The sequence below is a fragment of the Polypterus senegalus genome, chromosome 12, assembly GCF_016835505.1.
Source record: "Polypterus senegalus isolate Bchr_013 chromosome 12, ASM1683550v1, whole genome shotgun sequence".
Classification (NCBI taxonomy): domain Eukaryota; kingdom Metazoa; phylum Chordata; class Cladistia; order Polypteriformes; family Polypteridae; genus Polypterus; species Polypterus senegalus.
Genome location: NC_053165.1, coordinates 58,034,112 through 58,057,962, shown reverse-complemented (window position 1 = coordinate 58,057,962; position 23,851 = coordinate 58,034,112). Strand labels below are relative to the sequence as shown.

General features: G+C 39.9%; 1 protein-coding gene across 1 annotated transcript in view; it reads right to left on the bottom strand.

Annotated features, from left to right (window-relative positions):
- aacs (acetoacetyl-CoA synthetase) overlaps positions 1–23,851 on the bottom strand; it is a 104,536-nt gene that overhangs the window by 13,314 nt on the left and 67,371 nt on the right. The window contains exons 13-14 of the mRNA XM_039771573.1: positions 10,729–10,842; positions 10,292–10,417 (exon numbers count right to left, since the gene is read on the bottom strand). Coding sequence (XP_039627507.1) covers positions 10,292–10,417; positions 10,729–10,842 — 240 coding nt within the window. The remainder of the gene's footprint in view (positions 1–10,291; positions 10,418–10,728; positions 10,843–23,851) is intronic.

Genomic DNA, 23,851 nt, shown 5'->3' with positions numbered 1-23,851 from the left:
TCCATCCTCTTACTTTGCTCTTCTCCATCACCTTCTGAATTTCATACACCTGTAGATGCCTTTCTTTCTCATCCACTCCTGAGCCCTCATTCTTTCTGACTGAAATAGCCAAAGGGACATCCCAGAAGCGGTGATATCAGGGTACCACTCGTAAAACACAAAGGACATAGGACAATATCACATAATTATTAAATAGAACCCTATTAACACAAAATACACTATTGCAATAAACATATGAAAAACATTTAAAAATAAATCAAGAAGGAATAAAAAAGGAACACAAATAGAGGCCAAAGAACACACCAGATATGGGTACTTGAGGCTAACTAAACCCTCCATTACTGAAGGAAGTGGCATGCTCAGAGCCATCTCTGGAAGAGAAGAATATAGAGATCTCATGAAAGAAAACCAGCTGTCATAGACAAGAAAGCCAAAAGGGAACAACTTAAAGCAAACAGCCAAAGCCACACTGAAGTGACCTGTGTTCAGGCTTCTAAGTTGCTTTGGATATAAGCCATCTGATAAGCAAATAAATATCCTGGTTGGCATGGGCAGACACACTGTCCAGACCCATTCACTGGAAATGACCATCTATCTTCCGCAGTCAGGTGTTACATGAGCATCCCCTTGGCCTGTTCCAGCCACCAAGGTCCTCAACAATGACGATATTTCGAGCCAGATGACCCTCGGGGAATCGCACTTCATGGCTGTATTGCTGTAACTGACACAATGCAGGTAATGTGCCTCTTTCGGGACTCCGTGAGCAACTGCTCATTCGACACAAGGTCAAACCAGTGGTACCCAAGGATTCTCCAAAGAGACACAGTACCAAAGGAGTCCAGTCTTCATCTCAGGTCACTGGATAGTGTCCATGTCTCGCAACCATATAGCAAAACAGGAAGCACCAGGACTCTAAGGATGTAAACCCTTGTACTTTTGTAGAGATATGCTCTCCCAATCCGTCTACTGACCTCATAGGAAAAGTCACCAGAGACATGAATGTGGCTGCCGTGGTGAATAAACCTTCTGACGAGGTTAACACTCTCTCCACAGACAGACATACTGCTGATGGCTGTGCCCAAGAGGCCTGGATCTTGTTTTTTATCCAGGACACTCGGAAGCCCAGACATTCAGGCACTTAGTGTCTTGAGAGCCCCGATCAGAGCCTCCATTGACACCGCAAAGATCACAGCATTGTCAGCAAAGTCAAGATTCTTCGCTAACAGATGTCCCATAGCTGCTAGACGCAACACTCAGTCCATGTAAGCAATGAACAGAGTAGGAGCAGAACACAACCCTGAGGAACCCCAAAATCAACTGGGAAAAACACAGAGGTTCTGCCTCCACTCTGCCCAGCACTCACAGTATCAGTGTACAGGCCGGCCATAGGGGAATCCTAAATGTCTCAGAATGTCCAACAGGGCAGCTCGATCAACTGAGTCGAACACTTTAAGAAAATCGACAAAAGCTGCAAAGAAACTCTGCTAATATTCACGCTTCGGTCACTGGTGGTTGAGCAAGTGATCACAGATCCTACTGAGGATGACCCTAGCAAGGACCTTGCCCAGCACCGAGAGCAGTGTTATCCGCCTGTAGTTGCTGCAATCCAGGCGTTCATCCTTCCCTTTCCAGATAGGGATGACAAGTCCTGTTTTCCAGTCAGTTGGGATGATGCCAGTCTCCCAAATAGAAGTAAAGATTGCTTGCAATGCCAGGAGGACAGTCTTACAACCAACCTGGAGAAGTTCACCCCGGATACCACAGACCACTGCAGCCTTTCCCCCCCTCAGCTGGTTCAGCACCTGTGCAATCTCAGTGAGATTGGGTGGTTCACAGCTAATTGGAGGATCAGCCTCAAGAACCGAGAGATATCCAACGTCCTAGCCGGAGGATGAGCTTTGAACAACTGCTCAGAGTAGCCAGCTCAGTGGGTCACAACTGCAGTGTCATCCATAAGTACCGTTCCATCAGCCGCCCTGACTGCGACTCTTCAAGGAACAGATTCAGATGTGCGTAATGCTTCGATTTATCTGTAAGCAGGGCGTAGGTCACTAGACCACAGGTGGTGTGTCACTTGCTTACAGATTCCTCTAATAAACATCCTCTTATCTGTTTTCATGGCCCTTGCAGCCGTCCTTCTCAGTTCCCAGTAAACAACGGAGTTGCCATCAAGCAGTACACTGCGACTCCTCTCAATGATATCCAGGGTGCCCTGTGAGATGAAATACCTATTCTGAAGCCTACTCGGGGCCATCTTTAATCAGACTGAAAATGTTTGGTGTGACTTGAAATTTTTAGTTCATCTATTGATTATTTTTGTAATGAAAAATGATGAACTACTCCCACATAACAGGTGTGCACAGGCAGCACGGACATCACAGCAGAAAAAATCATCAGATTATCACATTACTTTTATATTTATTTTCTTCCCCATAATCTCATGATAGAGAAGCACTAATACCTCTACAGTATCTGCAACGGAATGTGGCAATGGAATCCTATATAAAACATTACTAATTTACTGAAGTTACATTTGCCTTTTACATTTTTTATGACGTTGCACAATTAATTGGTCAGGGATCAGAAGGTACTTTAATAACCGTCTAGTGATGCTACCCTCATCTCAGAACAGTCCCATCTCTGTCATCAAGAGCAAACAACCAGCAGGGGACAAAGCAGACACATAATATATTCCCAATAATCATAAAATGTATTGCATAAATTGTCTTTGAAAACGCACCAGAGCAAAAAAAAAAAAAAATACTAAGGTGTCTCATAATAAACCAGTTAAATACTCACTTTTAATTAATCTAGCTTTGCTAAATGACAACTAAAGAAAGTCTATGAAATAAAAGGAAGTATAATACATTTCTAAGGATAACAAATATTTGTTTATACACACAAATTAGAGTCAGGAAGGCTATCATACATCCAGACTGTCACCTCACATTTAACTGAGCTTTGTAATGAGCATAAAATAAAGGTCAGGGTTATACTTCTGGAATCCAGCCTTGTTTGACTGCCAATTATATGCGGGATGCTCCAGAGAATAAAACTGATTTATATATTTTATACATGAAATGAACAAACAGTTATTATTGTATACAAATATGTGCTGTTATATTGCAGTTCAATTTGACACATGAAATGTTCTGAATTAAGACATTCGCTACAAATTTTTTAATTTGACCTCTCCCCTTAGCTTACTGAAAATACATTTTCATGCTTTTCAAGATATGTGCATGTAAACAAAGAAATGTCTATATATAAATATTTCCACACTTATATATACACTCAACCACACTCACTTGCACTGAGCCAAATAACCTGACTTGTAAAACTATGAAATAAGGGAAAAAACCCAAGTAGTCAAAGAGACCCCACAGAGACATGGAAGAACATGCAGTCCCCACACCAACAGTATTTGGGCCCAGAAATAGAGTTCAGGACTCCAGAACCATGAGGCAGCTGTGTTAAGCACTGCACCACCTTGCTGCTTCTGGATAAAAGTAAATATATTTAATAACTCTGTAGCAATGCTATTAATAGTTAGAACTGCATCTCCCAGCAGTCCTTGCAGGGGCTGTTGGGGTCAAAGGTGGCCAGAGGGGTTTAAAAGGAGGGCAGGTGTCAAAGAAAGGAAAAGTTTTTTTGTTTGTTTTGTTTGTTTGGTGCATTATGTATATCTGCTGGACAGCTTGCCGTTAATTCTGCCATTTAGCATCATTTATCATTGTGTCCTGGATTGTATTGTTTGTTGGGGTCTGGATCGTCTGTCTACCTGTCTACTGTCTACTGAGGACTGTGTGTGGATTCATTGGCTTTCCCAGAAGAAGGAGCGCTCCTGAACCATCCATCTGTCGTCATACTTATAGCAACTACCGGTAGGACTGTGTTTTCCATTTCGTCATACAGACCGCTGGACTTAACTTCACCACTTCTCATTTCATCCGGTTTGGGTTTCCATGGACTTTGCTGTGTGTTTATTGTGTTTATATGTTAAATGTAATATTGCCGAAGGGATCAGGGGTGGTATTATTGTTTTATTATACTTTTTATCATTTAAACTCCCAGCGTGTTCTTTTTTTTGTCTCTGTAGTATGTGTGTGTGTCGTTCCAAGGCTGGGGTTGTCCCTTGTAATCCTCCAGTAAAATAAATAAATCACCGCCTCATTGACGGTGTGAATCTTAGCGTCACTTGACTGCTACAACTCTGTATGGTAGAGTGGACTCACAAAGTATTTAGACTTGTTCACATTTTGCTATGTTGCAGCCTTGTGCTAATTTACATTTACTGATATGGCAGACACATTTATCAAAGGCAGCTTACAACATTAATTAACAATCGGTTACATTTCCTTTGGTTTTCCAATTCGAGCGCAGGCAGGTTCGGTGACTTGCCCAGGGTCACACAGTGTTAGTAGAGGGGTTTAAACCCACAACCTCAGGTTTGAAGTCCAAGGCCCAAACCAGAACACCACACTGCCTGCCTGCCATTTAACCTTTTGTGCTTTGTGTTTTCCATATCATGCAACACTCAATACCCCAAAATCTCAAACCTAAAAAATTATTGTGTGTATGTATGTGTACATATATATACTGTGTGTGTGTATATCTATACTAATAAAAGGCAAAGCCCTCACTCAAACACTCGCTCACTCACTCACTCATCACTAATTCTCCAACTTCCCGTGTAAAAGGCTGAAATTTGGCAGGCTCATTCCTTACAGCTTACTTACAAAAGTTGGGGAGGTTTCATTTCGAAATTCTACGCGTAATGGTCATAACTGGAACCTATTTTTTTTGTCCATATACTATAATAGACTTCTGCTCGATGCCCGTGGGAGGCGGAGTTACACCTCCCACGTAATTTAGTGCCTGCCCATATAAGGCCGTCCGTCAGCGCAATCCAATAGAAACACTGCCGCTAAATATTCACGGGTGAAGGACTGTGCTTATGCAGACGAAGATGAGATGGTCAGGGTGGTGTTTGGTACAAACTCAGCGAAACTGCGAGAGAAACTTTTAAGTACCGGGTCTTAGCTAACATTAAATAAAGCCATGGACATCGCACAAGATGGCACCAGCACAGCTGGGAACCTTCAATGCATGTACACCGAGTGGCTTGCGTGAACTGACGCACTGCACAGACAAAAAACAGCAGTTCTAAAGAGTGCTGAACAAAAACCGAATTACACAATTGAAAAGGCAGCAAAAAAATATGAAGCGTCTGATACATACAAGCATATTCATAAGTGCAGCTACTGCGGAAACAAAGCACACGGTGGAAAAAGTCAATGTCCCGCTAAAGGAAGACAGTGTAAATAAAAACCCGTGCATGCAGTGTGTCAGGTCTCAGATAAAGAGGAAGACGAGCTGTTTATTGATGCAGTAAGAAACGAATCGATGAACGAAACCTGTTATCTTTACAACGACTGAGAAACACGGAATGTGACTTGAACACAACACATCCTACAAATACGAACCTGATTGAAAGAAATAATGATAATCAAATCCTTGATGACAGCAACATTCATAACACTCACAAAACAATTACTGTATATTGACAATCATGTTACGTTATTTTTAAAATGTTCCCTTTTCTTTTTCATAACTTCTTTAACACACTACTTTTCCGCTGCGAAACGTGGGGGGGCTTATGCCTCCTCCAGACCGCGAGGGGGCGTCCGTCCTGGTTCTGTTGGGAGCCACGGGTCGAGGGCATGGAAGCCCTACCCTGTAGGGGCCCGTGGTTACCGCCAGGCGGCGCCCCGATGCCGGTCTATCCCGTACGGTCCTTGGCTGAGGCTGGAGCCCGGCCGGGACGCCTTGGAGGACCAGAGGAGGGCGAGTGCCTCCTCCAGACAGAGTGGGGCGTCCGTCCTGGTTAGGCAGGGGCCTCGGTACAGGGCATGGAAGCCCAGCCCTGTAGGGACCCGCGGCCACCGCCAGGTGGCGCCCCAGTGCCTAATTATCCCGGGAGCCCGGCACTTCCGCCACACCAGGAAGTGTCGGGGGGAAGACTTTATGTGGCGCCCGGAGAGCTGCCAGGAAGGCAGCCGACACTTCCGACACGCTGGGGCGTGGCCAAGGAACAGATGCCGGAAACACCTGGGGCTCATCCGGGGGCATTATATAAGGGGCCGCCTCCCTCCAGTGATTGGTGGAAGTCGGGAGGAAGTGGACTGAACGAGAGGAAGGACTGGAGGCGGCCAGGAAGGCACAAGAGACTGTGGGCCTGGACTTTGGGGAAATCGGTGCGAGAAGGCACTGGGGGTGCACGTGAGCACAAACTTGTACATAGTGTATATAAATAAATAGTGTGTGGATTGAAAATGTGCTGTCCGTCTGTCTGTGCCGGGGCCAGCGTTCACAATATGTATATATATATACCCCGATCTACATACTCTCAAATAGACAAACCACACGCCATGGCGCAATGGTAGAGGCTTCGCCTCTAGCACCAACGACCGAGGTTCGATTCCCGAGAGAGGGTGCACTGAGTATGTACGCGCGCTTCCCGATTCATTTTACCCTCGCATCCCCTTGGTTTGAGATGTATGAAAAAATATGCAGTTAACGCAGAAAGACAGATCACCAATTGAAGCTTTATGAATAATGGATACTTTATTCGTCATCAATGATTGTTTTGGTAAAGCCATACTCAGTGTATTCATTAGATGAACGGTAAAAAAGTAAGAGCGAGGGGAGGCATGCAGGCGAAACCACAATAGCATGCGGGCTCGATGTGTTGGTGCGCGTCAACTCGATCTAAATTGTGCGATCACATTCGAAAAAATATATCTTTTCAAGTTCTATTTAGTCAAAACAAATATCTTTGGTTAGAATGTAAGGCGAATTTACTCTTTACATTTGTATGGTGAAGAAAAATTTATGCAATGATGCCTACATTTAATTTACATTCCTACCAAAGATATTTCTGTCGACTAAATAAAAATTCCTTCTATTTAAAATTTAAATAGAACTTGAACACATACGATAGTTCATAATATCCACGCAGACTTGCACGTAAGAGCGGGAGTCATCTGTTTTAACAAACAGCGTATTGCACTGATACGAAATAGCCTGCCTATTTAATTATTTAGGAATGGATAAATAAATTAAGATTTTGTGCAAATAATGTTTTTCATTTTTCTTCCTTGATGGATTCTGGCACCCCCAGCAACAGTTGCTCGCACCTGTGTATGTATGTATATATATATATATATATATATATATATATATGTGTGTGTGTGTGTGTGTGTGTGTGTGTGTGTATGTATATATGTAGATATGTATGTATATGTATATATATGTTTATATATGTGTGTGTGTATGTATATATATATATATGTATTTGTGTGTATATATGTGTGTGTATGTATATGTATGTGTGTATATGTATGGATATGTATATATATATGTTTATATGTGTGTCTGTACAGTATGTATACATATATATATATATATATATATGACAGCAACACTCATCACTCACAACAGTGACAAAACAATTACGTTGACAATCACGTTATGTTATTTTCAAAATATTTCCTTTTCTTTTCATTACTTCTTTAACACACTACTTCTCCATGAAGCACGGTATTTTGCTAGTATATATATATACAGTATATATATATATATATATATATACATATATATATATATATATATATATATATATATATATATACATATATATACAGTATATATATATATATATATACACACCCCGATCTACATACTGTCAAATAAAAGAAACACACGACGTGGTGCAACACGAGAGGCTTCGCCTCTAGCGCTGACGTCCGAGGTTCGATTCCCGAGACGGGGTGCAGTGAGTGTGTACGCCTGATGAGCCCAGAATTAGGGCGAAACATGTGCCGCGTATTGTTTGCATTATTTGACAGTAAAACTATTTCAGTATATTCAATATATATAAATCAGCGCTTCCAGATTCATTTTACCCTCGCACCCCCTTGGATTGAGAAGAAGTATGAAAAAATATGAGGTTAACACAAAAAAAGAGATCACCAATTGAAGCTTTATGAATAATAGATACTTTATTCGCCATCAATAATTATTTTGGTAAAGCCATATTCTATTTTTTCGCGACTAGCCATGATTACATGAACGATAAAAAAGTAAGAGCGAAGCGAGGGTGACTTATCAAGTCAGGCAGGCGACAGCTCAATAGCTCGCATTTGGATATAAGTAGGTTCTATTTAGTCGACAGAAATATCTTTGGTAGGAATGTAAGTTGAATTTACTCTTTAAATTTCTATGGTGAAGAAAAATTTATGCAATGCTGACTAAATTTACCTTTCATTCCTACCAAACATATTTCTGTCGACTAAATAAAAATTACTTATATTTAAAATTTAAATAGAACTTGAACAGATACGATAGTTCATAATACCCACGCAGCACTACAGTAAGTGCAAGTAAGAACAGGAGTCATCCGTTTTTTTTTTCATTTTTCTTTCTCGATGGATTCTATATATATATATTGTCACACACGTGTGCATGGGAGGCAGCTGAAGGGCTTAGAGAGGACTGATTATACATCTGCCCGGGGGGGCGGGGTACGCTAACGCTCTTTCTGAGTTCTCGACAGGTCTTTCCCGGGAATTCCCACCAGGAGCAAGAGCTGCTTATTGATGCAGTAGGAAACAAACAACCCTCTGACGCTGAACAAGCCTTTGTTGACATATCAATAGGAAAACAAGGTATAAAGCTTAAGTTTAAATTACGTTCATAGACACGCTGCCGCTAAATATTTGCAGGCAAATCCACAACTTAATACTGGGAATGCCTGTTGAACATCTTAGATTCATGAGTACCGATTTGGGCAGTCAACACTTCGATGAATGAAACCTGTTATCTTTACAACAGTTGACAAACACGGAATATAACTTGAACACAACACATCCTCCAAATACGAACCTGATTGAAAGAAATAATGATAATCAAATCCTTGATGACAGCAACACTCATAACAGTGACAAAACAATTACATTGACAATCATGTTATGTTATTTTTAAAATGTTTTCTTTTCTTTTTCATAACTTCTTTAACACACTACTTCTCCGCTGCGAAGAGTGGGTATTTTGTTAGTATATATATATTGTTGCGTATGGCCAGGGCCCTCCCCTGGGACACTAGAGGTCAGACCCCAAGGGTTGCTGTGGCTCCACAGAGTCCCATAGAGCATACTGGAAGTTGGGGTTCGCTGCAGTAATGTTGGGCTCCTGCAATGCCACCAGGGGGAGTTGTCAAAACAGCAGGGCCCGAATGTCACAACACCTGAAGTGCTGCTGGAAGGGACACCTTGAGAACTTCCTATGGCCTATAAAAGGAGCCAGCTGTCACTACTCAGGGGAGCCAGAGTTGGGAGGGAGAAAGATAAAGCTTGTGGAAAGAGGAGAAGTGGAGGTGAAGAAGAGAAAGTAAGAGACAGAGAGAAAAGAAAGTTCTGTGATTAGTGCTTTAATTGGTGCATTTGTACTGTGCTGCTATGGAGAGCGAGGGAGAAGCGTTTCCCACTGATAATATACGTGATGAACTTTGAACTTGTGCCTGGTGTTGATCTGTTTTGGGTTTGTGCGGTTGGTGTGCCCCCTGCAGGCCACATAATCTTTCTTCAAGTCAGCTTGAAGTTAGCAAACTGGCCTATATTAATAACAAAAGAATGTTTGTCTGAGAAATACAAGAATACTGTACATGGCCAATATTACTATTATAAATTCATTATTGTGCTATATAAATAGTGTAATATAAAAGTCAACCAGGCTTCTAAAGCAAATTATAATAGCTGTATGAAAGGTATAATATTAAAATATGCATGTTCTGTGCAGTGAGCCATTTTTGTTCAGCTCTGTTAGAATGGTTATGAGTCAGCACATCATTTTTGAGACACTCTGACTGCCCCACTTGCTCTTAAATTCTCTCTTGCCTCCTATCCTACAAGCAAAGGCTCTGGTGAAACAAAAGGTCTAAAAGCTGATCTTATGCATATTTCAATTAGGACCCACGCACCAAATAATTACCATATAAACTGTGCAAATATAAATAAACAGAAAAATATGTAATAGTTTTATATAACAGATTATTACTGCATTTTGCTAATTTTAACTCCACAGGCTCACAGCCTGCTATTTTGCTTCCAGAATCAGCTTTGGTTCCCTAAACCTAACGAACTCCACTGCCAACCCTCTAATAAAATAAGCAGCTTAGAAAATTGATGCATGGACAGGAGCCAAACGGCCCTTTTTATATCTCAGTATTTACCTGGAAATGATGAAAAGTAGGCTTTATGATATTTGCTACCATTATCATCATTCCAGAAATGTGTTGGCTGACAGGGCATTGGCTTTGTGCAAACAAGCTCTCCACTCTCCCCCCAAACTGGCTTTCCTATAAAGACAAGAAAGAATGGTTACTGGTCTGGAATAAGAAAATAATACAAAAGAATCAGTTCTGCCTCGGGACAGTTGCACAATATTTTTTTCACCACATCTAAGAAACCTTCATGGGTTTCATTTGTCTGCAGAAGAATTTCATTATTTGCCTTAAAGTAATGTTTTTTAATTCAATGTGTACTCTGCTAACCCTACCTTTTAGGTACAACAGCCTCATTCTGGGCCAATCTCGGCTTCTCTGAACACCATTTTTATTGATAGGCTGATGATCCCTCCAAAATGACAATGAACTTGTCAAGTATTTACCTTCACAGCTCCAGGCTTCCACACCCATCCCCAGGTTTCGGGCTTGGATCTCTCCCCGGTATACTGGTACTGTGAAGTTCTGGCCCATAAAGCAGGAGATGATATCAGTTCCACCTGTTAGGAAACCAAACATAGATTTTGGTGTCTGTCTCATGGTCTCTGCTTGATAATTTTATTGACATGGATTTTTTATAAATTGTATTTACAAATGCAAAATGCAAAAACTAACAACAAATTTTAATGTCCGGATATAAAGATGCATACACACTGTGACAGAAAAGTGTTTTTAGGAACGATGAGTTGCTTTACATGACAGCAAGCAGATAGAACAAATAATATGAGTAAAAATCTACTTCACAAACAAAGCAAAGGAACAATCCAGTAGTCCTAAATGGCCTTTATATAGGGGATCACTGTTACAGGGGTATAATCTAAATCTGGTGACAAAATGAACAAACAACTACTTCAGAGAGTCAGTGGTCCATGGTGGAGTCCACACGAGCCTGAGACATTCTTTATTTGAGGTAGGAGTCCAGGGATGGGTGCTAATATCCCATGAGCAGTTCTAGGTGATGGCAGCAGTTTTTGTTTTTTTAGGTGAGTCTCCTCAGAGTGTCGACACAAGCTTCTGCTATCAATTATGGAGAAGTGGGCATTACAGGAGACAGAACCAAACATCATGTCTTGGTATTTGTATTGTTTGTGCCATTTCTACATGTGCATCTTGTGGACATTAACACCAATAAGGAAAAGAAACTGAACACCATGTCACAACAGTTCAGAGTCCTCACACCTGACATGACTCCAAACTCAGATGAGTAAAGGGAGGTGACCAATGGAAAATATCATAATGGACACAGTGATCGTAGTCACGTTTCTGTGTTGAACCATGAAGACTGTGACATAAAGAATGATCATATCCTTGCTGTTCCACTGGACCTTTTGGACCCATCCTGCAATTACAGTTGAAAGCAATGTGCCACTGTCACATTCGTACGAACATCATGTGCTGCAACACAGGATGAAGAACAGCCTTCAGTCCTTATTAAAGCCAATCAGTAATTCCTATGAAGGAGATGTGCGTATTTTAGTGTGCTGAAGCAGATGAATTCCCCATGACTCCAACCTCCAACCAGCTATTGCCTATTTATGGTGGACCCAATTTACATACCTTACCCTGCTCATCTCTGAGGTGGTCCAGTGGACAGCAGCTGATCATTGCTGGTCCAGTCCCTGTTTGTGTGGAGCGTGCATGTTTTCTCAGGATCTCTGTAGATTTTGTTCATGTGCACCACTTGCCCCTCAAATGTTAATGACTTATAAGTTTAACAGAAAACTTTAAACTGAAGCTCGATGAGGAAGAGTTTCCCTTACAAGGCAGAATTAGTGTTGGATTCCAAACACATCTGGAGCAAAAGCCAACAGATGTGCTGATAACAGTGGGTAGAGTTTGACACCACTGATTAAAGGACTTAAATGCTTTATCTGTTAAAGGCACTTAAGAGATGAACTGAATAACTAGAGTACCTGATGATTGGCATTTATCTTATTTTAGTAAGCTATAAGATTAAATATTATTTTTATCCCTTATAGTGACACACTCTCATACACGAATAAGCAAGATCAGAAAACGATTAACATAATGAAGTCTACATGCCGACAAGCAGACTGGTCCTATCACACTTAGGATACCATTGCTTGAATTCCTAGGTCACTTATCCTGGCAGCTGCCCCTTTCGTGAACTCGTATCCCACTGTTGCAAGAGGGGGACCCAGCTCTGAGAGTCAAGTCCCTGAGCTGCGCTCTCACCATTTTGCTGTGCTCCCTTTAATGTGCCTGACTCATCTCAAACAAGCATACTGAATAGAAAGCAAATAGCCATTTATTTAATTTTCTATTTGTAAATTTTACCTGTAATTTACTCCCAGCGCCACAATTGCTGTTCATGATTTTCAGGCCAAGAAAATGGTACATCACATTATTACAGCTTTTCTTCATAATTATTATTATTATTATATATTTTTTTCTTGCTGAGATTCAAAAAGCAGACTCATCAGCTCTTTATATGAAAGAAATGAGTTTTTCACATTCTGTTTGGCACCGCAAAACATGCTAGAAAAATGACTCCTTCAACACTTGGTAATCTAAACTAGGCTTCTCCCAATCAGAATAATTTTCTGTTTTCTTTACAACATGTGTCAGATTTGACTAAATGCTAATGATGCCATCTCAGGATTTCAACAGGATCTATTCAAAATGACACAAACACCATGCAGCTGACAAAACAAAATACATTAATTTGCCACTTATTGATTTTAAAAGTAACAAAAAGAAAATCCATTCTAAAGGGTACATGAAGTGTTGCAGCAGTTTGAATGACTTCATCTGGAAGCAGTTACTGTTGGCATGAGTAATTCCAACCAATGTTTACTCAGATTTTGCTTAGAGACTGATTCTATCACAGACAACAGAGCCTGCGAGACTGATCTTATGATAGCTCAGTTCTTGTAGCTGAATGGCAGGTCTGATCCTACAAGTTCACGGTAACCACTGGTGTGTCCAGGTACAAGTCCCCTGTCCTGCCCCTTCACCTCCTGCCCCTTCCCCTCCAGTCTATCCCTGGCTCATTATTAATTCCTACTAGGATTGTGATCTTGTCAGACTTCCAAAAATTTCAGATCTTACCTGGCATCCTTTTCAAGAGTTCAATCCTATCACATCTTGCCAACCTGCAGTTACATGACCACTTGACCTACCATTCAGCTACGGGAACTGAGATATCAGAAGATCAGCCTCACAGGCTCAGACATCAGTGGATTTTTGATTTACAGGAAAATTACTTACATCAGACCCTGAATTGAAACTCCTGGCATTCTGTGGCCCTGCTTTTTAGAGTCACATCCCATCAGATCTGCTTTCCCAAGAGAGAACTCTGAGATCTCTGTGAGAACCATTCTGTCGTCATACCTCAGTACTGTTCATCTTTACCTCCCGGGCAGTGTAATCCCATCAGATTACCACACCACAGGTAACTAACTCTATCTGGCACCTTCACCTTAAAAGAATCTGCTGCTGTCACATCTCATATGCTCCTCAAGGTGTTAGATCAGTGTCATGCAGTTAAACAGGCAGCTGCAGGTCACATCTGACTCTGCCAAAAATGAGCTCAGTCCAGCTTTGCTTCTTGGGAATCTGAGCCAATGCTAAATATTATGAATTTACTAACCACATATAAATGAACATAAAATATAAAACGGCTAAATGAAACATAGCACTAATGAAAAATACGAGAATCAAGTTTCTAGGAAAATAAAATGAGGAGATTGAAACAAACTCGAAACAATGATTTATGAGCTACTAATATCTTTCATGAATCTACAACTACCCACACATTCATTACAGCAAACAAACACACACCGTCCTACATTTTGATAAACACGTTTCTATCAAATATGAAATAATACCTTAATGATTAACAGGGTAATTGTATTACTGTGCCAACTCTAAATGCTGCATTCCAGTATAATTAGGAAAAGCATTTAAAAAGACACAGGCCATCTTGAACATAATGGTCAGTACTCGTGGTGAAGAGGTGTACACCACTATAAGATAAAATACAAAGCCCACATTGAAGATTAATGCATGTCAAATTTCAGAACTTCTTAAATGTAACTTTCAGTTTGAAGAAATTGACCAGTAGAGTGGTATTAGTTAAAAGCAAATCCAAACATGGAGAAGTCATAGAAAAAAAACTCTATGAAACACTCACAGAGAAATGTACTGAGATGAGCAGCCTGCTCTATCTGGGGAACAACAACATGAACGTTGCATCCTGTCATAGGGCACCGTTTGTGAAATCTAGCAAAATGAGTGTAGGTGGGAAGCAGCAAGGAGAGGTGCGGTGTCATCAAAAGCCACACACTGAAGAGTGACCTGAGCCACAAGGGCTACACAAATGCTGTTTGAACTCAAACCAATGCTTTGTTCTCTTTTGGGTTCTGTAGGTGGGCAGGGAGCAGCAGCACATGGGTTTATAGTAGAGAGGGGTCCGCTTCAGCAGACATGATGTGACTCCACCACTGTTTATTAAAGGAATGAAATGACTTAAAGGAGCAACTGTTAAAATAATTCCAAACTTTTATATTAAACATATCCCCTGACACTTTATTATGATACTGTATACAATGATATAATATAAATAAGAGGTATGGAAGCCACGTAAAGGCAAACAGCTCTTTATCTTAAAGAAGAACAATGCAAAGTATTTTCCATCATGCAATTCTACTATTTATTGTGGATCAACAGCAGGATGACTGTCTCTCTTGACCCAATGTTCAAACATCGCTAAGCACAACAGTATTCTCTCATGTACAACTTCTCTTTTTTAGACATTATATTGTACCACTAATTTCCTCTTTGCAGAATTACATACACTGAAAGTCTAAGGGAATGCAGGGTGGGCTGGGATAGCAATGGCTCTGAGTGAGTGCGACTTTTACATTCAGCTTAGTCCCATTTGCGACTTCTGGAGGAAGATGTGTCCCATCCAGGCTTGCTGCTATGTATCTGAATGGCCAACCAGAACAAGGTGTCTTTTGAGAGCTTCACTCACACGGTGACAGAGCTCCAGTGTAATATACGAGCAGCTGCTTGGGCTATTGTAGCCAAAGTTTCCTTATTATTTTTTGGCCTAGCCTGCAATTAAATGGGTTTCACACCACACTGGTGCCTGAGCTTACTCCAGAGTAGTATGTGTTCTCTGTCAAATGATTATACTTAGTTGATTAATTTCTAAGCAGATTCACATTAATTATTCCATTATTGCATTTACTCAGTTTCTTAAAGATAATCAGTATAATTTTTGTTATTTTGCTGTGTATAAAAATTGTTCACTAGGAAAAGCATTACAAAAATATTGATGGATTACATTTTCTTTGTTAACTGCCTTGACAGTTGAAGCACTTCTAATTTACTTTATTAAAGACAAACATATCACAAATGTTGTTTATTGGCTGTTTTTGTAACAGTCATATTCAAAAATAACAATGAATGGAATGGAATTACATGCATTAGTAATTGTATTAATACACTAGTAATGTAACAATACAATAGCATTTTACTATATTTTCTGGTTAGAAACTACACTGAAATAGGATTATAGTCATGTAGAATTTTTGATGCCAAACTTAAATGTAATCAATCTCATACAATATATAATATAATGCATGTTTATGTTGTGTGTTTAATTAGGGTAAGTAATAATTAAAATCAAATCAAGCCGTGTTCATCAGATCCCGCACTAAACATGCCTTAATTAACAGCTAACAGCAAACTCATTACACGTCACCGAGAGTCTACTTGGGGCACAAATGGCTTCTTTCTTTCTATGACCCCACATTCATCGCATAAAAACTGAATGAAATGAAATGATCAGTAAGAGCAAGAGATGTGGCAAAAGGCTTTCCAGTGAAACAGAGAAAGCTGTAATTCTAGTCTCATTAGAAACATGTACACTTAGGGTAAGTAGTCTAACATTATTTGTTAATAATTATCAATATGGGTTAATGTTTGAGATAAATATATAAATTTATAAATATCGGCAAACATTTGACCACATTAATGTGACCACCAAGTCTGGGTTCTGCATATCTTTGTTTGTTCTCACTCTTTGTTATAGCCAGACATGGTATCGTTATCTCATTTTTTTTATTCGTCATCTATACTTGGCAAACAGTTGCCAGATGTTGATGCCGAATGAGTAAAATGGCCACAAGTCACATTGTTGACTCACTTAGGTAAGCCATGGAAGTTCTTCTTCTTCAGCAGTGGGGTATTAGTGGAGTCAGTGGTCTCGTCTTAACGGGCTCTATTCAATAGCCTAATAGCGCAGTATAGTTCAAGACGTGATATTTATTCTTTTAGATCATCTTGATGCTGACTGAGAACATACAGCTGTGACTTGATGACCCATCATTTGATTTCATTCCATTTTTAGGCAGTTAACACAAGGTCATGGAAAGAAATGCAGCGAGTTTCATTGCATGCCATATTGAAAAGCATCATTTGACTGATTTCTTTTTATTATGATACCAAAACAATCATGCCAAAATGAAGTGCACACCACGAATGTGCATTACATTCCACTGTATTTTACACAAAGGACGGCATTTAATTTTGGCATGTTGTAGGGGGGCCTATGGCTAATTGAGGACTTTAATACTTAAAAATAAATTATTGAAAGACGTACCCAAAGAGACAAATTCTCTGTTAAAGTCCACATGTGCAACCAGCTGAGCTGACAGCGAGGTCCCAGCCACGTGCTAGCAACTCAGCTGGCATTTCAATAACTTGGCCATTTGTTTTGCTCTCAGCAGCAGCTATTAGATGTGTCAAAGAGGAAAATATACCAGAGGCAAATTTGAAAGAGTGAATTAATCAGTAATTGAGGTCTACATGCACTCGGAGGTTTCACAAAATGTTTCTGTTTTAAGATAGATGATTTTGGAAATGTGTTCGATCTTTTTATATGGGAGTTTTTTGAAAATGTAATAATTTGTACATAGAGAGAAGTCAAGCAAAATGACACCTTTTATTGGCTAACTAAAAAGATTACAATATGCCAGCTTTCAAGGCAACTCAGCCCCCTTCTTCAGGCACGATATAATACAGAAACTGGAGATCCCTGTGTTCATATAGACACCAGGACAGAGACAACATTGGAAAAACTTTGAGTGAGACATCTTAAATGTAGAAAATGAACAGACCTCTGCAGGCTAATATTCATTAAGCAAGAGAGGAGAACAATGTAGAGTCGAGATCTTTGGACAAGATAACTGTCCAACACCTGACAAAATTCCTTGACAACAAACTGCTGCAAATTTCAATGGAATCTTCCCAGAGGAGCCAAGTTGTTTCATGTGGACCTACAGACTGATGGACAGACACAATGATGACCAATGCTGCTTTCCTGTTTTATGCAACACACCTAAAAAAGGTAAAGAGTCGCTTAGAAATTCTGAGTTCCCATTCACAATGTGGAGTGTTAAGTTATTTCAAAGAATAAGTACATTTTCGATTGGTATTCTTTGTTGAGGCTGTTATTTAAAATAAAAATTGGTTCTGTGATACGTTTTAACATTATTGCCCACTATTAAGTAAATATTGGTTTTCTTGAGAGGTTATTATTGGGAATTTTTTAAAAGATTCTTCTAAGCCCTTTAAGATGTGAAAGCTGTTATAAGAAAAAAAAAAAACACTATTTTTTTTAGGTATTTTCACTGTTAGCCAAATCTTGGAGCACAGACACAAATAAAATAATGAATTAATTGGAATAAAGACTAATCAATCTATGTTCTCCTCTACAATGTAACCTAATTCATCGCTGATGAAGTTTCAATTTAAAAACCTCCTTTCATATAGCACACAAGTACCAGTAAGCCAGTCAGACAGATGAACTCTTAGTCAGTGAGGGATGGCAGACTTTCTATGACACACTGATTCATTACCAAGATGGAGACCAGGCACTCTAGACCATGGCAGCTCCTGAGTGAATGCTGACCAAGATGCAGACAGGCTGCACTAGACCTTGGCAACTCAAGAGAAACTGTGGCTCTGTGGCGTGCTGGGAAGCTTTGCTGTACTTGCCTCACAGGATCAGAACATTGCAAAAAAAAAAAAAAGAGAAACAGCTTGTGTGTGAAAGATGTATCCTGCCAAGAGGCCGCAATCTGTCCAAGCCTGCTGGCACTTGAAGTACGGGATCCGTCTGGCCATGCTTCTTATTGCCGGTGACAGCACTTGGGGCTGACCTGATGCTACTGAATTACAGCAGCGTGCTCTGTCCCCGGCACTACACAGCACTCTTGGCCTGTAGCCGGTCTTTGAGCTTTGCATGACTGTGAGAGAGAGAAAGTTAAAAATCATGCAGAGTACATGTAGACCCTTGGTGTTTAGGGGAGTGAAAATGACGTGAATGAACTACCCATATACAATCAGCCAAGAAAGCCAAGACCAATATATAAAGCCACACTGGCACACAACATGAGTGGGACAGAAAGACAGATGTCAGTTTCCATTGCATACAGAGGTTTACACAGGTAACTCAGACAGACTCAGAGCTTGGGAGTCAGGACTGACACTAATAAATGGCCCAGGGCTCGACAGCCGGGGGCCTACAGAGCTGCGTCTTTTATACTTGTGGTCATCTGAGCCAAGAGCACTACCACTTTTGAACAGCAGGGGGCAGCTACGCTAATACAGCCTGAAGAAAGCAGAAAAGATGTGCGCATCCAAAATCAAACTTTAATATCTTCTACAAATAAGTTAAAGACTACATCTAAATGTTGACACAGCTGAGCAATAAGACAATAATGGAATGAGAAACAAGATTTATGTATTTTTTTTACAGCTGCTGGGAAGATAAACAGATATAGAAAAGTATTTTCATTTTTCATGGATGTAAATCTCTCTATTACAAAAAAAAAATCCTGCGACGACACAAGATCTTTTGAAGAGAGACAGAGAGACACTTTCACGTCCTGCGAGACGGTCAAGTCACGTCATACTTACAACCTTTGGAAGCAAATTCCAGTGGGACAGTGACTTTTGCAAGTCACACCCTACTTGCAACCATTTTCAAACAAGACCACAGACATCTAACCTCTCAGGTGTTGGAATGCTTTTGGCAGAAACACAAAATTCTCAAAAAAATGATAGAAAAGATTGCATTAGCGCAAACAAACGGAAAATATTACTTGGTGAAATAACGGAACAGCGAAAGGAGATTGAATAGTGTTTCAGGATGTCTGGGAGAGAAGAAAGACAAGGCAGTGAGACAAAAGGACAGGTGCTGTACAGGCTTTTAAATGTTTGAAGCGCCGCACACAATGCAGATCATGCAGCACGGCAGCAGCAACAGCAATCCAGCAGCTGATCGAGCAAAGAGGAGGTAAAAAAAAAACAGCTGTTATTTGTTTCCCATTGTATCACCGTTTAAGAGGGGTTTCGGAGGAGCAACCGCCATCTCCCTGAGGTGCTTTAAGCCCTGAAGCCCATGTGGTGCCCATGTGGTGCTAGCTGCTAAATACACGCTAATGCTTACAGGGGGCTAACCCATTCTCAAGTAGGACTTGTTTCATGAACAGAGTGCACCTGAACCAACCAGCCATTAGATGGTTTTTGTCATTGACAAGTGACAACACCTCAGAGGCACACAAAGGTTTGTCTACAATACCAGAATATATTCTCGTGTTTTGCTGGATTATGAGTCCAATCAGACTGGACTGTATTTTAAGTGGCAGAAATACATAAAGTAACCTTTAGGGATGTAGCAAGGGGATAGCCAATCAAAGCAAGGATCAGCAAAATGGAATACGGACAAGCCAAGACAGCTAAACCAAAAGTCAAATATAAAATGAAAAAAAAAAGTCTGAATTTGTTTAAGCCACCCTAATTCGCAGTGTTCTTCAGACATGTTATGATTTACTTAATGACACAGAAGTACATAATAAACAAGAATAGTCTATTGATATATTTTGAATATTAAAATGTGTGCTTCAATGTAAATGTTTAAAGTCAAAATGTTCCATACTGTAATAGAAATTTGTAATTTTTCACACTCTGGCAGAGGTCCATAGAGGAATGAATCAAAATCAAAAATAACATCACATTTGTAGTCATTGACTTTGAAAAAGTCTAAATGATACACCACATGCTCGTGTTTGAAATTGGCAATTTGTAAACTTATGGAAGTGGATCCTTAAAGCAGAGGCTCAGGATCAGCAATAAAGAATATTAAAGGACACTGCACACGTCTATTTTACTGATTCACATTTTTTTCGAAGTTCTGTGAAAAGGAGCAACTCTGACCCCTCATATCTCATTAGGGTCAGTTAATTATCACGCACAACTTCAAGTCTTTTATCATTTTTGCTGCAGACACCAATTGGTTTACTTTGAAATGATTTCAAAGCATTCATAAGCAATTCTAATGAACACAAGAACTCAGAAACCAGAATAATTTTTAGTAAAGCTATGTCTTGTTTTTGGAGAATGTTTTGCCTAAAAATGCTTGTTAACGCCATCCTATATATTACGGTCACCATTATGTTACGTCTCGTGGCCAGTCACAGAAAGTGGCATCACCCATGAAACCAAGAAACGCAAAAATTGCAATTAAAATATTAATCTCAAAAATAATAATTAATGTAGTACAAAAATGATTATTTTAATGAAATACAAACATCTCTAAAATGTTGAAAGCCCTAAAACCATTGTCTGGTTGGTGGCTGACACAATGAGAAGCCTGAATGCTAAGTCATAAATGGCAAAGTTGAGAACTTAACCATGATAAGCAGAATAAACTTCATGCCGTGCTTTATTTTAAACCGTTTTTCACAAACTCAGCTCCTTGAGGGTCTTCACCTTCCCGATTTCCTGAACTTACTGCTAATTAGATGGCTTATGCTGGCTCACCCTGCAGGCTACAATTCAGAAATTAGCTTCTCATGTTCATTGATTTTACAGCACTTGACTCAGCCTCTATATTCTAATTTTTTGCTTCATCACAGTTCACTTAAACACTAAAAAGTATTTGCTTGTTTTTCCAAAACTGCTTATTCCAACAAAGGGCTATGTCAGGTCTGAGCCTATGGGATTTCAACTCAAACGTCTGTTGTTCTAAACACTGTTTTTCTTAATGAAAAGCTAACTTTGAATTATTTGCAAATGTGTGTGTATTTCTACTTGAGTAAGATTACATTGTGCCTGAAGAAGGGGCCTGAGTTGCCTTGAAAGCTTGCATACTGTAATCTTTCTAGTTAGCCAATAAAAGGCGTCATTTTGCTTGACTTCTCACTACTTGAATTTTACAAACAGAATATAACAGTTCAGTGTCGGATCACAAAACATTACATTGATTTTCTCAGGACCAATTAAAAGATAAACAAGTAGGCATTCGAAATACAGCAAAGTGCCAGATGACAAACTCATCTGATTAAAAATGAATTCAATAATTATGAAGAAATCCATCAACACAAGAACAAAGCAAGACAATCTTGTCTTAAAGCTTATTATTAAGATTAAATATTGTAGAAACATTCAGTAGCTAACATTTTGACAAACGTTTATAACAGTCATGAGCTACGAACTTAAAAGAATGTAATTGTAGTTAACAGATGTTGACATACTTTTATCCCTCCACCCATTTTTTTGTACCCCCATCGCAAACAATTCAAGGTTGTATGAGTCAATATTATATATATATATATATGGAGAAGATACCAGTTCATCAGGGCACACTCATGCAAGCACCCATCACCACTGTGACCTGGTCAACTCAAAGCTAATATTCATGTTTGGGAAGAAAAGTGGAAGAAAAAACCCACATGGACACAGAGACAATATGCAAACTCCATACAGCAAGGACTTCAACGTAGGTCTCTACACCATTTAGGTAGCAGTGGTAACTAGTCCACCAGCCATGCTGCCTTCATCACATATTAAATTAAACTTAATTTACTATGTTTTGACATACTTGGTAACAACTAACAACTGACCAATATAACAACTGGAATTAATAATAGCTTTAAATCAATCAACAGTGAAGGTAACACAGCTGAACTGGGCCTATATTTGTAAGTAAACATAAGAACATGATAAATCTGACAGATGAGAATACATCAAGCCGGTTTGTTTAGCTAATAGCTAAGATGTCCCAGTATCTCAACCAGAGACTTCTTACAGGTCGTCAAGACTTCTGCTTCAGCTTCTCCTTAAGTCTCCACTGGTGTGCTCGAACACGTCATTCACCATTATGTTGAAACCCTTCTAGCTTATCAATCAATGCCTTTGAGGATGTGAAAGCCGTGGATTAGGCCCCTCACAGTCTCCTCTGCTCACTCTAAACAGGTCACAGTACGACGTGTCCTTAACTTCGGAGATGTGCCTGCTTGCTTTGTGTTTATTATACTCCAGATGTCGTCTCACAAGTGCATTATATAAAATCTAAGCATAATGTCCCTCCATTTATATTCAACAGTTTTTACAATACAACCCAATGTTTTTTTGCCTTTCTAATAGCTTCTGGACATTGCTTAGAGGATGATAATGCTGTGTTAACATAAACCCAGATGTTGCTTCCTGTAGGACAGTGCCTCCTATCATATTTATATATATTATCTATTTATAAATTGACATTCCTGTTGCCCACATGTAGCTTTATTCTACTTGTTTGTAACAGACCACAGACAAAGAATTGTCAAAATTTTATCTAGGCTATAACGCACAGAAAAATGCAGCACGCTGTGAAAAGTAGGCAAGAACAGAAAGAGATTAGTGATTAGCCCAGACAGATGGACAAATACACAAGCAAACAGCAGCGGCTTGTAAGTTTCCAATAAACGGCCCAGCCTGTCAGCTTTTAAATCACATTGAGTGCCTCAGCCACAAGGCTGGTTCAGAAACTCTGTCACATCAGTCAATGTAAAGCTCATTTGAGGCTCACTTTTTGGTATGGGAAACCAAATCTTGAACCAGTATTAGCTTCCCCTGCTGTTCCTCCTGGCCAAAAAGCCCATGGCACCTACATTAGAAGCTTGATTGTGTGTGTGTGTGTGTGTGTGTGTGTCATAATACAGAATGTATCCAGGTGTGACATGTGACCAAGAGTATTAACTCACGTCAAGGATGTTAACACCCTGTAATGGAGCTAAATCCGCCATTACTGAATGCAGACAGCCAATGGCATAATCAGAGCTAGCTGAACGTCTTACAGGCCGTCAATGCTAAATGTTTAAAGTTCACTTCTGTCCTTTTCTAACAATCATTCAATTAACAATGCTTCTGGCTCTGTCCCTTTACAATGTGCTGTATTACGTGCCTCTTGGGAAAGCGAGGGGGTGCTGCGTCTTTTATTTGTATTTACCCTTTTACTAAAGATGAGCCCCCCTTTACTGCCCTAGTCCATCATTTTCCCAGTAGGTCTGGTCAGCCTGTGATTGTGGAGATGCACGCTGGGTTCCCGTCTTATAGGTGACACTGGCACTGGCTTTTGGGAGTTCCCCTCAAGAAAATATCTAAAGTTCATTGGTTCTCCAGGGGAGAGAAAATAACTGGATATCATTG